General features: G+C 40.6%; 1 protein-coding gene across 1 annotated transcript; it reads left to right on the top strand.

The window, feature by feature from the left end:
* Window positions 1–166: 166 nt before the first annotated feature.
* On the top strand, window positions 167–10,294 carry CHEK1 (checkpoint kinase 1). The gene is made up of 12 exons (XM_081960654.1): window positions 167–278; window positions 762–985; window positions 2,393–2,457; window positions 2,554–2,623; window positions 3,709–3,897; window positions 4,069–4,173; window positions 4,421–4,516; window positions 6,177–6,285; window positions 6,883–7,060; window positions 7,789–7,920; window positions 8,421–8,522; window positions 9,319–10,294. The coding sequence occupies exons 1-12, from the start codon at window positions 214–216 to the stop codon at window positions 9,412–9,414; spliced, it is 1,431 nt and encodes a 476-aa protein (XP_081816780.1). The 5' UTR covers window positions 167–213; the 3' UTR covers window positions 9,415–10,294.
* The last annotated feature ends 6,799 nt before the right edge of the window (window positions 10,295–17,093 follow it).

The raw sequence follows: 17,093 nt of genomic DNA, 5'->3' as shown, positions 1-17,093 counted from the left end.
ATATATGTATATGATTTAATGAGTACCTGGGAGCCCTATTTCGTAATTCTTGGCATTAGATGTTTATTTTATTTATATGGAGTTTTTAACTGTTGTTATGTTGTATGCTGCCCATAGTCCTGTGTTTGTGAGATGGGCAGCTATATATGTCTGCTGAATAAATAAATTTCTTTTTCTTTTCAAATACTTGTAGCAGATGTGCAGGTTGTGAAAATGGCAGTGCCGTTTGTGGAAGACTGGGACTTAGTGCAGACTCTTGGTGAAGGGGCTTATGGAGAGTAAGTTGCTTACGTGAATGCATAAAAACACTTGAGTTCAAATAAAGTGTAGAAAAAAGGATGAGCTTCAAATTGTAATCCATGATACTGAAGAATCACGGAATGGGGAAAGTCATGCTCTTTTAAGTTAAGGGGGAGGGATCCTGTTTTCTGTAGAAGAAAAGTGGGTGGGCAAGGCTATATTGATCTTAATTTCCAGGATAGAAAACTTATTTGAGTGAGCCTCAGTGGCGCAGTGGTTAGAATGCAGTACTGCAGGCTACTTCTGCTGCCTGCCGGCTGCCTGCAGTTTGGCAGATCAAATCTCACCAGGCTCACTGTTGACTCAGCCTTCCATCCTTCCGAGGTGGGTAAAATGAGGACCCAGATTGTTGTGGGCAATAGGCTGACTCTGCAAACTGCTTAGAGAGGGCTGTAAAGCACTGTAAAGCGGTATATAAGTGCTATTGCTATTTGCAACCCTGTTTTTGATCTCCTCTTCAGAGTTCAACTAGCTGTGAATAGGCGCACCGAGGAAGCAGTTGCAGTGAAAATGGTGGACATAAAATGTGCTGCTGAATGTCCAGATCAGATCAGGAAAGAGATCTGTATCAACAAAATGTTGAATCACGAGAACATTGTGAAATTCTTCGGGCATCGTCGAGAAGGCACTATTCAGTACCTCTTCCTTGAATACTGCAGGGGGGGCGAGCTTTTTGACCGAATAGGTAAGGGAGAATTTGTAGGGTGTCACACAATGACTTCGGTACAATCTGGGGGCAACAGTGTTATTTCACTGAGAAGGAACCTTGCGGGAATTCCTGTGTAGCTATAAGAAAGGCAACTCAAACTAATTGGATTATTTTAGTTCAGTTGGAATATTTCCCATTTTTCACAGTGGATAATTTATTGGTTTATCCATCCAGTCGTGTCCGACTCTTGGAGACTTTTATAGGCAAGTGCTCTCCATGCTAAATTGTCTAGTTGTCTCCATAGGACAATTTATAAGACCCAGTTTATATGCTCCATCGTGGTTTGTTTGCTGTATAAACCATGGTTGCTTGAATTCAATAATGTACCAAAACTAAACCAAGCAATTTTCATTGTAGCTGAGCACAGTATAGGAATCTACTACAAGCCAGCATTATGAAATCAAGCCATTTTTGCCGGCAGGTCGGTTAAAGAAAAGGCATCACCACTAGCCGAGGAGTTAAATGGTCTCTTTTTTAATTTGCTTTTTTAATACAATTTATGCTTTGGTTCAATTTAAAATGGAAATATAAAGGCAAAGGTTCCCCTCGCACATATGTGCTAGTCGTTCCCAACTCTAGGGGGCGGTGCTCACCTCTGTTTCAGAGCTGAAGAGCCAGTGCTGTCCAAAGATGTCTCCATGTTCATGTGGCCGGCATGACTAAATGCTGAAGGCGCATGGAACGCTGATACCTTCCCACCAAATGTGGTTCCTATTTTTCCACTTGCATTTTTATGTGCTATCGAACTGCTAGGTTGGCAGAAGCTGGGACATGTAATGGGAGCTCATCCCGTTATGCGGCGCTAGGGATCCGAACCACCGACCTTTCTGATCGACAAGCCACTGAGCCACCGCATACCTTCTAAACATGGAAATATAGAAGAATGTAAAAGACTTGCGATATAAAACTGCCTCTCCAATTAGGACATGGTTTAAATGCAACTCTGTTTGGTTGTCTTATTCTTTCAGGGTTATTTAAATGCATCTATAACAAGCCAGCCTTAAAATAAACCAATATCAGTTAAAAAGATTCCAAATTAGATTGTTAATTAAAGAGTTAATCCTCCCTTCTCCTCCGTCTTCTGGTCATGATTTTACATTGATGGTATTGTTATTTTATTGAGTTAGGCATATTTGTTGTTAATTTTAATGTCTATGTGCTGTAAGCTGCCCAGAGTTGCTTTGAAACTATATGAGTGGCAAGTTAATGAATAAAAATGAATCAAGTTGCAGAATGAAATATCCCTTTCTAAAACTTAATCCCTTTGTTGGCATTAGCCTCTCCAGCCATCCTGCCTTAAAATGCAGAATTCTAGTGGGGAAAAGAAGTTATTGATGATGTAGATTATTTTAGCATAACAATAATATGGTGTTTTTTTTCCAGAGCCTGATATCGGCATGCCGGAATCAGAAGCACAGAGATTTTTCCACCAGCTAATTGCTGGCGTGGTGAGTCTCTTTATGCTGACTTTTCGCCAATTGCTCCCACGTTCTGTTTTGAAGTGGGCAAAAAGAATTAATCGAATTACATTTTTTTTAAACAAGGTCTACCTCCATAGCATAGGAGTGACACATCGGGATATTAAGCCAGAGAATCTGCTACTTGATGCAAGAGGTAAGTAATTTTTCTTTTGTACCCTAAAACCTTAGGGTTACAGGGGATCGGGGGGAGGGGGGAAAGCTTGTCTCCGGAAAACAGAGGATTCATTTCAATCTTCAGATACTCCAAATTTCTGTTTTTCAGCTATTACTCATCGAATAGTCTTGGGAATTCCACGATTATTAAGAGAGGCACTCTGTATTTTGTCAATCACACTAAAAAAAAAAATCAAATCTCTCACTCAATCAATTTATGTCTGAATCAAAGAAAAAGTTGATTGTATAGAAAAACAGAGGGATGGGCTAAGTTTCTGCAAAACTCCTTTTGCAATGAGGATGGGGCAGTAGGCAGGTTGCCAACTCTCATCACAGATGGATGTGGATTGCAGAGGCTGCCTACTCCAAAGCTTCTTACTCTAGGGCAGTGATGGTGAACCGTTTTTGGCTCCCGTGCCAAAAGTGTGGGGAGCGCAGGGGGGTCATGGGTGGGTGTGCCATACCCATAATGCTATGCGTGCGTGCGCCCCCCGCGTGCAATCAGCAACAAACACACACACACCACTTTTGGTGTGTTTTTTTCGCCCTCTTCAGGCTCCAGAGGCTTTCTAGGAGCCTGGGGAGGGCGAAAACAGCCTCCCCCGCCCCCCTGGGACACCCTCCGGAGGACTCAGGAGCTTCCCTGAAGGCTCCGTAGGGTGAAAAATGGATCTATGGGGAACCCAGAAGTTCGGGAATGGTGACGTCTGGTTTGTCCGTAGCACCGATTTTCGACCTCTGGAGCCTTCAGGAGGCTTCCATGAAGGCTCCGGAGGGTGAAAAACAGACCTACGGACAAACCGTAAGTCACTTCTGGTTTGCTCGTAGGGCTGGTTTTTGCACTCTGGAGCCTTCAGGGAAGCTGGCTGTGGGATTCTGGGAGTTGAAGTCTACAGGACTTAAAGTTGCCAAGGTTGAGAAACACTGGTTTAGAGAGTCCTTGAGGTGACTTGGTGGTGTATCTGTAGGCTCAGGCTTTCTGGGTTAACTTGAGTGCTTTTCCGGTGATTTCATTGAATTAATCGAATGTCAAGGATGATGCGGTGTCCTTTGTGCTTTCCTCAGACAACCTCAAGATCTCAGACTTTGGGCTCGCTACTGTATTTAAATATAACGGCTCTGAGCGACTGCTGAACAGGATATGTGGCACGCTTCCCTACCTGGCCCCCGAAGTCCTGAAAAAGAAAGAATTTCACGCTGAGCCTGTTGATGTTTGGTCATGTGGGATAGTGCTGACTGCGATGTTAGCAGGAGGTAAGAGCTACCTACCGTCGAATTCCCTTTTTTCCTAATAGGAATTCTTATCAAATGGAGGGCAGACGCCTATGTATTGGGAATACGGATTAATTAGGAACCTTCCGTGTTGTTGATCCCTCTTGTGTTTTGGTTAAATTTAGCTCTAAAATGTGGTTTCCTTTCCTGCAGAATTGCCGTGGGACCAGCCTGCCGATACTTGTCAAGAATATTGTGATTGGAAAGAAAGGAAGACATACCTTTCCCCATGGAAGAAGATTGATTCATTGCCCCTCGGTATTTCAGCAGATTGAGTAATCCTGTCTCTAAACTGGGAGATTATCTACGACTTCTTCCTCTCTTGATCTGTAATGTTCTTTGGAAGAAACACGGGAAGAATATGGGTTTATTTTTTACGGATTCAAATTTGTCATCCAAAGAACATTGCAAATCCAATTTAATTTTTTGTTTGTTTGTTTGGAGATATTTCTCAATGGTATAGTATTTTAACCGAAGTTGCTTTTGTATCCTTTAATTCTTGCAGCCTTGCTTCTCAAACTCTTAAACGAAAACCCCTCATCCAGGCTTACTCTTACGGACATTAAAAAAGACAGATGGTATACAAGACCTTTAAGGAAAGGTGAGTGTATTTTTTGTCTACGGAGATTCTCAGTCATTCAGGTCATGGTTGTCCCCAAGGTGCTCTTTCAAAAGGCACAACTGGACTTGGTTTTCCCTTGAAGACTGATTTTTCCTTCGGTTCTGAACTGAGGAAGCTTCTTGAACGACAAGCGAAACATCTGGAAGGAAAAACGAAGTCCGGTTGCTTTTTGAAAAAAGCACCTTTGTGAGGGCATTTGACATGCCTCTCAGAGTGACATCCATTTTTAAACCTTGAGTCTTGTGGAGTTTTCGGGGTTTAATATTACGGATCCCACAGAAGGAGCAAGTTATGCTTCAAAAGGTTTTGTTTTTGATGTTCAATCAACCACCAATGGATAGTAATTGGGAGTAATAGTTATCGATGAGATTTCTCTTTCACTGTTTTCTCTGTCACTTTATTCTCAGGATGGTAACTGAGACGACTTGGTTTAGATTCTTAGTATGTACCCATTTTTGGCTTGTTTGGAATGATCACAGGCATAAAGTAGAAATGTGAAACTTTCATTTAAAACTACACTTCCCAGCATCCCTCTTCCCTCAGCTAAGGCTGCTGGATGTATGTAGTTCAGCACCATCTGGAACAGAGGTCTTCAAATTTGGCAACTTGGCAACTTTAAGACTGGTGGACTTCAACTCCCAGAATTCTCCAGCCAGCTGGCTGGAGAATTCTGGGAGTTGAAGTCCACCAGTCTTAAAGTTGCCAAGTTTGGGGACCCCTGATCTGGAAGGTCTAACATTGATGCTTGGTGAACACTTGTAATCCCTTTCCCCCTCCCCCATGATTGATTTGTACCATCTGAATGGCAGTAAGATATGAAAAGTAGGTCTTGATCAGTTTACTCTTTGTCTTACTCTTTTAAATGAAATTGAATATTTTATTTAGCCAAGGGTGATTTAGGTACCCAAGAAATTTGCCTCCAGTGCAGAAGCACTTAGTGTACTTGCAAAGCAACAGAGAGAATAATAATAGTAGTAATACCAATAGAAGGCAGAAGTAAAGAAGATAATAAAAAGGATAAATTAGAATGCTACAGCCACACTGTACTGTGTTTCCCCGAAAATAAGGCAGGGTCTTATTTAAAATAAGAACTTGGCCTTATTTGGGGGGAGGTCTTATTATTTTTGAGGTGCAGGAGGCGGTAACCATGGTCACCTCGTGGCTGCTGCTGTGTTGCACTATTTTCAGGGAGGGCTTATTTTTTGGGGGGGAGGGCTTATTTTAGCACATGTGCTCAAAAGCCCGGTTTGGCTTCCTATCCGGGGAGGTCTTATTTTCAGGGAAACTGGGTACACATTAGACAGAACTGCAGGGATTAAGTGTTTAGCAGAGTGATGGCATGAAGGAAAAATCTGCCCTTTAGCAGCAGAAAGGGAGAATTGGCAAAAGAAAAATGCAGACAACAGGAAACTTGTTTTCATTTTCATTCAGGGAGTTTTACATTTAGTTTATTTTTTTCTGACCCTTCAAGAGAAGAATATAATACATGCTGGCCTGTGACCATAATAAAGATGGGTTGATTGAATATATGCTGGTCAACAGCCCTAGAGAGCTACAGGCTCTAGCCTGGCTTCGAAACACTTAATGTTACTTAGATTGTTTTGTTTAGGTCTTAATCATCACATTTCTTTCTTTGTAGGCATAAAGCGGTCCCGAGGGTCTTCAGGGGGAGCTTCTGATTCGCCAGGAGGTTTTTCTAAACACATTAGATCAGATATGGATTTCTCTCCAGTAAAAAATGCACACAGGTGAAGACACTCTTCTGTATGTGTAGTGTGTAGTAATCTAACTTCACTAGAAGCAGTGTGTAAGACACTCCAAAGTATAAGACGCACCTAACTTTTGGAGAGGAAAACAAGGGGCGAAAAAATCTGCCTCTGCCTCCCAGCAATTTGCCTCCTTGCTAGCAAACAGCCTGTTTCACTTCCAATTTCAGATTCAGCAGGGGCGTCCCGATGACCAACTGTTTCAGGCTGCACGAATTGCCATAGCCTGTTGCCGCCTCAATCCCCATTTTCCCCGTTTGCTACAAGGAGATAAATTGCTGGGAGGCAAAGGCCAAAGTGTGGGGGCCGGTGGGAAGGTGGGTGTGGCTGCATTCGTTGTATAAGGCGCACCCAAATTTTCACCCTCTTTTAGGCGGGTGTGTGTGTGTGTGCAGAAGTGTGTCTTATACTCCGAAAAATACGGTAGGTCTTATGTATGGATTAGCTTTAATAGTCATGTGCCAAATAATGGCTCATACCATCCAGCTCAGACAACGATGTGCTTTCTGAAAGTATGATAATTAGAAAAACGGATTCACTCTAACATCGTGATGACAACTGTCTTTGTTGTTGTGGCAGCGAGGAAAAAAAGATCTGTTCCAATTCCCAGCCGGAACCAAGAACTGGGCTCTCCTTGTGGGACAGCAGTCCAGGCAATATCGAGAAATTGGTGCAAGGGATTAGTTTCTCTCAACCAGCCCGCCCTGAGCACATGCTGCTGAACAGCCAAATGTTAGGCACTCCAAGTTCGTCGCAGGTAACTCTACCCGGTGGAACGCTCGGCTTCTTTTTGTTCTTAAATCCCTACAGGTAGTCCTCAACTTACAATCATTCATTTAGAGACTGTTCGAACTTACAAAGGCACTGGATGACAGTGACTTACGGCCAGTCCTTGCACTTAATAACCACTGCAGCATCTCCATGGTCACAATTCAGGCCCTTGGCAACTGGCATGTATTTACAGTGGTTGCGGCATCCCAGGGACGTGTGATTGCTAAATTTCACCCTTCCCAGCCAGTTTCTGACAAGCAACGTCAGTATGGGAAGAAGCCCAGTTTGTTTAATGGCTGCATGGTTCACTTAACATTTGTAATTTCACAACTCTGGGGAGAAACATCAGGCACGACTTCCTTTACTGCCTAGCTTAGCAACGGAAATTCTGACCCTATTTGGGAAAAAAGGCAGTAAAATCAGGCACGAATTCCTTAACTGCCTTGCTTAGCAATGGAAATTCTGACCCCTTGTAAGCCGAGGACTACCTCTACATTGGGTTTTCCTTTCCTCTTTAAACCCCATCCTTTGCTTTGGAATTTAATAATAATAATTGGAATTAATCATAATTTTTTTTCATAACAAAACCAAAGGATAAATTCATGGTTTTGATGAAAACCTTAACACCTGACTTTGGGAAATCATATTGGTGCCGGAGAAATCAGCTGCATTGCTCAGTTTAGCTTCTGACATTTTCGGTCTTGTCTCTCTTAGAACCCCTGGCAACGTCTTGTAAAGAGGATGACCCGTTTTTTTTTGAAATTGGATGCTGACCAGTCTTACCAAATCTTGAAGGAGGTTTGTGAAAAGATGGGCTACATCTGGAAGAAAGGTTGCACAAACCAGGTATAAAATTAACACCTCGATGTTTGGATATGTTGATTGGATAAGCGAAGGAATAAGTAATTGAGGTAGAACTGCTCGTGGATGCTATTTTTTGAAATTCTTAGCTATTGCTAAGATTATTATATTATTACATATTATAATTACAAACTAGAGAGCCAGTTGGCTGTAGTGGCTAAGGTTCTGGCATAGAAACTAGGAGACTGAAAGTTCTAGTCCTGCCTTAGGCATAAAAGCCAGTTGGATGTCTTTGTGTCTTTTTATTTCTCTTAGGATGTTTATTTGTGATTACTTAGTAGCCAGGGAAGTTCCTTACTTACTCAAAATATTGTTTGGTGGAAAATCCATTGATAATCCTTGCCGTGTATGCTTCAGTAAAGAGTACCCATGAGTATATTAATTATTATGCATTGTGAGACTTTCCCACCACAGCATGAAAGCAATTCCACCGGAAGACTAATTTTACTTCTTTCCTTCTGATCCATAATTCTTTCTCTTGGAAGGTCACCATATCCACCATGGACAGAAGAAACAACAAACTGATTTTCAAAGCAAACCTGGTGGAAATGGATGAGAAAATTCTTGTGGATTTCCGATTGTCAAAGGTAAGTCTCTTATTTTAGCAGTATGTCTAAGCCTAGGTTGAAGGAAGGAACGTTTGCCCTCGGAATAGATATTTTTTTAAAAAACAAGGAAGAATAATCATAGCAATGCTTCTACAGGTAGTCCTTAAGTTAATAACCGTTTGTTTAGTGGCCCTTCAAAGTTACAAGAGTACTGAACTTACATCCAGTCTTCACACTTGCAATCACCGCAGCGTTCCCACGATCATGTGATCAAAATTTGGGTGCTTGGCCAATCAGCATGTATTTACAATGGTTGCAACTTCCTGGGATTACACAATTGCAAATTGCGACTTTACCAGATGGCTTTTGACAAGCAAAGACAATGAGGAAAAGCTGAATTCACTTAATGATTGCATGATTCACTTAACAAGTGTTTGCTTAACAACGATGGCAAGAAAGGTCATAAAATTGGGCAGAACTCACTAAAAAATCATCTCGCTCAACAACAGAGAAATTCTGGCCTCAATTGTGGTCATATTTTAAGGACCACCTTTATTCTACTTCAGTTCCAGGACTCTGAACACCTTGTGGTATTACATATCAAACGTGACTTACAAATCCACAATTATTAAAATGATTAAAGCTGCACATTTATACCATCCTGCATAGTAAGGATTTGAGCTGATCATGCTTTCATTTCTAATCTCTAAAAAAGTTTTTTAGGTAACATTTTTCTTATTTGCTTACAGGATGCTAAATACGTCAGAATCCAGTATTTTGTACTGTAACAATACTTTTGAAACTAAGCTTTTTCTTCTCCTCATTTTCCACACAGGGTGATGGTTTGGAATTCAAAAGGCATTTCCTGAAGATCAAAGAGAAACTAAATGATCTTGTCAGCCCACAGAAGTTATGGCTTCCAGTGACATGATCGCCTTCTGGTTGAAAAACAAGTGAATTTGGCTGCAGTGTCTTCAGCCATAGGACAATTCATGCTAAGGCATGCGCTCACTTCCCACACCCACAGCGTCCATTCTTCTTGGCTCTGACATGATCAGTAACCAATTCGGACATAATTATGTATTTTTTGTAGGGTAACTCATGAAAATTTCCAGTGTCTTAGATTTCGTGGGCTTTTAGCTTGCATTCTACTTTATACAGATAATTCAAATGTTTTAGCATGCCACATTTTCTAAATGGGATTTTTTTTTCCAAAGTGAATACAAACTGAAGTTTTGCAAAAAGCAGAAGGAAATTAAATGAAAACCAGCACCAAGCAACAACTTGCTTTGTATACTTGGGAGCTGTGCTGTTGAAATTTCAAAATGCAGCACAAACTCCATATCAGAATACTTGGTTTAGCTTGAAATTATTTTTGGGTCAAGTGTTGCTGGAAAAAAAAAAGTGACACATTTACTGTCCTTCATTTTTGAATTTTTCACTTTCAAAAGAAAGAAAAGAAAACATTACAAATGTGATTTGTTAAAATATTCTTCTATGTCCAAATGCCCCTTCCCATAAAAAACATCTGTGCTGTTGATCACTAAAAATGTGGAAATTGGAGGAATGGGATAAGATTAGCAGTTTTTCCTGCATCCTATTACTCTTAGTTTGTTCCAGGCGTTTCAGCCTCTTATTACCGCATGTCTGAATGCTGCTTCATTGGACCATTGGGGACACAGAGAAGAATGGAGACAAAGGACACAAACTTTTGTTCTCACCATAGTGCTGACCAGTTTTACTTACCCATGTTCCAGCAATGTGATTTTTTTAAAAAAGAAAATAAAGCATAGAATGAAAATATTTGTCAATTTTATTGGCACAAAAGATAGCGGACCTCAAAAATGACTTGTGCTTCCCTTTTGTGATCTTGTCAAATGTTCCCCTCGCACATATGTGCTAGTTGTTCCTGACTCTAGGGGGTGGTGCTCATCTCCGTTTCAAAGCCGAAGAGCCAGCGCTGTCCGAAGATGCCTCCGTGGTCATGTGGCTGGCATGACTAAACGCCGAAGGTGCATGGAACACCGTTACCTTCCCACCAAAGGTGGTGCCTGTTTTTCTACTTGCATTTTTACATGCATTCGAACTGCTAGGTTGGCAAAATCTGGGACAAGTAATGGGAGCTCACTCCGTTACGCAGCGCTAGGGATTCGAACTGCTGAACTGCTGACTTTTCTGATTGACAAGCTCAGCGTCTTAGCCACTGAGCCACCGCATCCCTTGTCAAATATTTTTCAATAGTACTGAAGATTTTCTGAACAACTATGTGTGATGCATTGATAAGATCATGTGGCTCAGCAAATTTGGTAGAAATACATGTACAAACAGTTTATGGCTGCACACATGTTTTGTAACTCATGTAGCTTCTATATTTTTGGAAACTGGGTCACTAGATTTATGTCACATCTTTGAAACTCAAGATAGGTAGCACTGCCATTTTTTCTCCAAAAAGAATCACCTTTTGAGATTTTCTGGGTGGGGAGAGAGTTACTGGCCAACGTAACCCAATAAGTTTCTAGCGGTTGAGAATAATTTTGAATTTGGACTTCACTGCCACTTGTATATGTCCTTCATCACTAGATTGGTCTTGGCTTTCTAGATACCTCTGTGTACTCCAATTACACAATGGTTGGAAATGTATAAATAGGTCCAATTTCAATATGCTCGGTGGCCTAGTGGTGAAGACACCTGCCATTGGGAAAGTTGGGAGTTCAGTCCTAAGTAGTGGCTGATATTTCCCCTCTAAGATGTAAAGAAAAACATCTGCTCCAAATTCCACATGGTGTCAGGAAGGGCATCCAGCCAGTAAACGTTCAGTTCCATCCGGTCACCCTTACTCGACCGCAAATTAAGCGATTACAGGGTCATAAAAAGAGAGGTAGTGATACAACTATTTTTGTATATCGAAGAAGAGAAAAGAATCAGAGGTGTCATCTTGAGCTCTCATAAACAACATAAATCAATTTGGATGTACGGTAGCTTTATAAAAATCTATCCCATACAAAGCATCTTCCAATTTGAACTGCCAACTTTCAGAAAATTGATCTTGTGAATTCAGATCGATCCGATGTAGACTTCTGAATTTCTTATTTCACATTTGCACAGGCTCTATTCCAATTGTTACAAAAGGCGGTGAAACGGTCATGTCTAAATATAGACTGTTCAGATAGGAATCAACTATTTTATAGATCAATATCCAACACTTAATTTCTGGACCATCTTGACCAATGATTAAGCTGAAATGCAAGTTAGTATTGGCATTAGTTGCTTGTTTGTTGCTGCCAGATATAGGTGTAGTTACATCAGATTTCAACCTCTCTGGAGTTAAGATGGATATAGTTAGTTGCATTGCAATTGATTACACAATGATCCATGGTCCAAGAAAATACCTACCTTGTCCACGCAGTGACCTCCTTCCAAATTTGAGTTAATCATTGCTCATTGAACTAACTTAAGCAACATTTTAGTGTGTTTATTTCAGAACATTTCTTCCTGGTCTTCATGAAACTCCAAAGGTAACTGGTGTCTGATGTGATGTAGCACATGATGTGAGACACTTCTCAAGTGCCTCTATTACTGAGAGATACTTAATTCCTATTTTTTGCATTCTGGCTGTGAAACGTACCTGAAATATTCTGCAATTCATTGAAAGATCACCTTACCTACAAGAATGAAGTCTTCTATACTTTCTGAAAAAATGATGGTTTATTCTTGGGCTATACTACTCTATAATTTGGGGAAGGAGTTTGTTGCTCCTCACAAGCCATCCCAATCTGTTCTGCCCCTTCTGGTTTTCTTTTCTGGATACAAATTCACACGCATAAGGGGTTGATTGTCACCGCTTTATTTGTATTCTCCTTTGTAGTAGGTAAGTTGAGAATCAAGAAAAAGACCTGATAATTCTAAGGCCCAATGGCCTTTTTAGAAGAATAGGAATAGCATAGCATAGCAATAGCATTTAAGCTAATATACTGCCCCATAATGTAGTATATACTTATTGGTACCATATTATATTATTACTCTATTGCTTTGTGTGTACATTGAGAGCATTTGCAGTGGAGACAAATTCCTTGTGTGTGTAATCACACTTGGCCAAATAAAGCTGTTCTGTTGTTCTGTTCTACTCTGCTCTGCTCTGTTCTCTATTCACTATAATTATTCTAATTCCAATTCTATTCCTATTCCTATTCTATTCTGGTTTGTAGTACTGTGGTCAATTTACCATGTAAGCATTATTTACATATTGTCCTAAATAATCTAGGTCCTCATTTTACTAATCCCAGAATGATGAAAGGCTAAGTCAACCTTGAACCCTATCGGTATATATTATCTCAGTATCTGCATGAAAAAAAAGCAACCAAACAACGAAATATGCGTAAGTTTTTGAACATTTTTCACATGTTTAATAGATGTGTGAATGACTTTTTCAGAATGAAACTTCCGTTGACTCAGATCTTGATTCTTGTCTTCTTGGTATTGCTGTCCTTTTTAACAGGTATGCTTATAAAGAATAAATAGAGATAGATAGATGGATGGATGGATGGATGGATGGATAGATAGATAGATGACAATGCAAAACATCATCTATAGTTGAAATGGTTAAGCAGGGTTGAAGTTGACTAATACTTTGATAGAAACCATAAGAAAGATGTAAATTAGACTAGGAAGTTGACAAATGATTTTGGCTGTAATTAAAAAAAAATTCTACGTTGGTTCAAAGCTATCAGACCATCATAAATGTTTCCATTACATCATCAAGAATTGCCCTCAACCCGAAGAGACCTTATTTTACTTAGACTGTGTATGTAGAATTGATTTTTTTAAACCTCATTCCTTCTTCTGTTTGAATTATATAGCTGAAGGGCTAATATGCCATCAGTGTTACTCAATTAAGAAGGACAATAAATGTCGCAAACCATCCACCTGCAATGCATCTACAAAACAATTTTGCTTCATTCAAAGAAACTCCAAAGGTGAGCAACAAGTTAAATTAATCGACACCGGACAGAACCATTCTTCTAAACAAATAAATTTTACCAATGGAAAAGGATATTTGTAGCTCATGATTGAATTGTGGGGTCCTTGGTGCTCTCTCAGCTTGATGGTTTTCTTGCAGATATTTCATCACTAAACTAGGTAACATCATCGGAGCATTGATGATGTTACTTAGTTTGGTAATGAAAACGTCTGCAAGAAAACTAAAAAAGCTCAGCACCAAGGATCTCACAAATACTTCTTTCCTTAATACGATCCCTGTTCCATTCTGTTTGGGTGAGATGCCTAGAATAGGATTCTCTATAACTGGTCAGCAACGTGCGGCTCTGGAGTTGTATGTGACTCTTTCATCCCTCTGCTGAGGCTCCCTGTTGGTCAAAATATGTGTCACAACCACCAATGTATGACATCCACCAGCACACAAACCTTTGAGCTTTTCGACCCCCAGTACGCCAACCATGGATAAATCCAAGAAAAGAAACGTTTCAGAAGAAAACAGAATGTTTAATTCAACTACATATGCTAGTTTTGTGACCCCCTAGGAAACAGTCAGGCACGGGAAGGGCTTTGTGGCTTCCAGTGTTTTATTTTCTGTGGGAATCAGGTCCAAATGGCTCTTCGAGTGTTTAAGGTTCTGACCCCCCCCCCCCATGCCTGTGAACAAGCTAGAACACAAGCTTGGCTGTGTGCCACTGTTTAATTGCAAGATAACAAAGCCTTTGGCTGAGGGCCCAGATAACTCACGTACAAGAAAAACACCAAGATAGTCCCAATGACACGGCTAGAATACATAGACTTTCTTCACTGCTAATTTCAAACGGTTGTTTCCTGCAAATGTCCCCTCCCAACACCTCACCTATAAGCTCTCTTGGGAGGGGCCAATCCACAACCACCTGTGCTGAATTACCTTCTATGAGCCTTCCTACGTAATTGCTGCTTTCTTTTCTCAGCCTTTCTCACTCTAGCAAACTGCCTTTGATCCTCCCCACTGCTCCATGCCTCAGGCGCCTCCTGGTGGCCAACCAGCCCCTCTGGTCCCTGCTCTGAATCTGAACCCTGCACAGGGTCCTCCACATCGTCCAGGGCAGACTCAAATGATCCCTCGCTATCCGAGTCCATCCATCAGCAGCTCAACCGGATCCTGCTGGGCCACAACACCGACCCATGCTCTAAAACATAACTCTGTGCTTCTAACACTGACTTTGAAATTCACAAAGAAAGAATGGGAGGAGTTGCTCCTTAGGAAATGTCAAGTAAACAAGCTATCTTATTCTAGGAATAAAATGTGAGTCTAGGTAATGACAATCAATATATATAGACAGTCCTAACGCTTCACCTGTCTTTTCATTTACAGGAGGATACATTAAGAGAATAAGTCAAGGTTGCACCTCTTACTGTCTAGATACCATTCAGTTCAGCAATGCCTATATAAGATATACCTTTTGCTGCAAGACAGATTACTGTAACAAATATAATGTTTGGCAGTTTCTTTAACTTCAGTCTTGACAGAATTCCGCTCCCAACAATTGATATGTATCTTCCAAACACATATACAAACACATATATAAATATGGGATAATGTGACTTGGGGGTAGAGGGAAACTTCCTATTTCTTTATATGGGCTAAATAACCCATTAGGGTGCAGCTTTACAGTACATCTCTCCAGTAAGCTTTTGTGCTTTAGGTCTACAGATAGCCCTTGTTTAATGACCACAATTGGGATGGGCTAATTGGTTGTTAAATAAAGTGGTTGCTAAATGAAACTGTAACTGTGCTTACAATTTGACTTCAGTTTTCCTCTGCTTTACAGACTCGCAAAGTTGAGAAATAAGATGATTCCCCCCCCCCCCAATTTCTATAGCCACCATCTCAATCCACGACTCTTGGCGGCTTACAATTTAAAAAAAAAAAATACAATAAAAATACTAAAAACATTTTAAAACAATAAAAATCAATACAATTGTGCAAAATAAATATACATAGCAGCAGAGATTCTAGGCTGCTTAGCAATAAAGCCAGGAAACTGGGCTCTTATTCTCTCATTCTTGAGAAACAACGTAAATACATCCTACTAAACTTGAGCTTGTATTCTCTCTCCTTCCCACATGCAAGCATGGCTTGGATTTTGAAGGAAATGAATGTGAATAAAATAAAAAATGAATAATAAAAATATATCTTGCTTTGCCTTCTCATTAAGGAATTCAGACTGCTTTTATTGTTTCTCTGATTTCTTCCACCCTCCCCTTTCCCCAAAAGGACCATCTTGTTTCCTTGCCAAATAAGGAAACGTTTGGAAGGTTTTCTAAAACACAATGGGTGCCTTATTTGTCCCCAAAATAGAGACAGAGACAGAGAGAGACAGGGAGACAGGGAGACAGAGAATGATGGAGGGTCAAAGGGCTTTTGTTCCACTGTCTAAGAAGGGTTCTGGGTTTTACATAAGGATACTGACAGGTTACACATTTTGCACACTCATTTAATGCTTCCCCTACTGAAAATGGTATACCTGGTTTTTGGATGGCTGATAGTGTCATAGAATGGGAACTAAATATGGTTCTCTTAGCCTTAGGGTGGGACAATTAATTTTCACCTGTGGTGAAATTCAATTTTTTTTTACTACCAGTTCTGTGGGCGTGGCTTGGTGGGCATGGGAGGGCAAGGATACTACAAAATCTCCATTCCCACCCTACTCTGGGGCCAGCCAGAGGTGCCATTTGCCAGTCCTCTAAACTACTCAAAATTTCCGCTACTGGTTCTCCAGAACTGGTCAGAACCTGCTGAATTTCACTCTTGATTTTCACAAAGAGCCACATGAGAAACTGGGACAGTTGTGGAGGGTTAAACCAATAGGCTGAACTTTATACTGCTCAATATTATTATTTTTTGCTTTATAAAAAAAGCAGTAAATTATATGGTTTAGATTAGCTGCTACTACCCTCGTAAGAATACATGTTATATCTTATTTACACATGATTTCTAATTACATAATTACATGTGACTTCTAAGAGCCATGGTGGCCCAGGAGGTAGAATGCGGTATTGCAGGCTAACTCCACCGACTGCCAGGAGTTTGATCCTGATTGGCTCATAGTTGACTCAGCCTTCCATCATCAGTAAAATGAGACCAAGATTGTTGAGGCAATATGCTGACACTGGAACTGCTTAGAGATGGCTAAAAAGCACCATGAAGCAGTATATAAATGCTATTTCCAACTGACCTCATGTAGGTCACCGAGGCCAGCCAAAGGGCCAGATGTTGCTCAGGGTTTGTAAAATAACCAGATCTGCTTTAGCCCCTAGGGGACATTTATTGCAGTTTTCAATTGTTAATTTGAATGAAGCAGATTTAAGAAGCTCCCCCCAATCCCAAGTAGCTCACCCAATACAAGCAAAAGTAGCTAACTATGGAAAATGCTGTCTCAAAGGTGCTTCTTCAAGAGGCAACATGACTTTCTTTGTCCAGTTGCTTCTTGAAAAAGTATCTTTGGGACAACCATGATCTGGATGACCGAGAATCTCCATAGACATATGGAAAATGCTGTCATCATCTTTTGCCGACTTCACCTTCCCAAATCACATTATGTCCCCCTACATGAATTACTGTTGAGTTTTGTT

This window comes from Natrix helvetica, assembly GCF_964273705.1.
Source record: "Natrix helvetica genome assembly, chromosome: 8".
Taxonomy (NCBI): domain Eukaryota; kingdom Metazoa; phylum Chordata; class Lepidosauria; order Squamata; family Natricidae; genus Natrix; species Natrix helvetica.
This window is presented reverse-complemented; position numbering and strand designations above follow the sequence as displayed.

Excerpts from the sequence above, each read along its gene's own strand:
- CHEK1 (XM_081960654.1), top strand. The coding sequence starts at position 214 with ATGGCAGTGCCGTTTGTGGAAGACTGGGACTTAGTGCAGACTCTTGGT. Across the intron at positions 4,174-4,420 it reads GATTGATTCATTGCCCCTCG|CCTTGCTTCTCAAACTCTTA; the intron begins GTATTTCAGCAG and ends TAATTCTTGCAG. Across the intron at positions 6,286-6,882 it reads CCAGTAAAAAATGCACACAG|CGAGGAAAAAAAGATCTGTT; the intron begins GTGAAGACACTC and ends TTGTTGTGGCAG.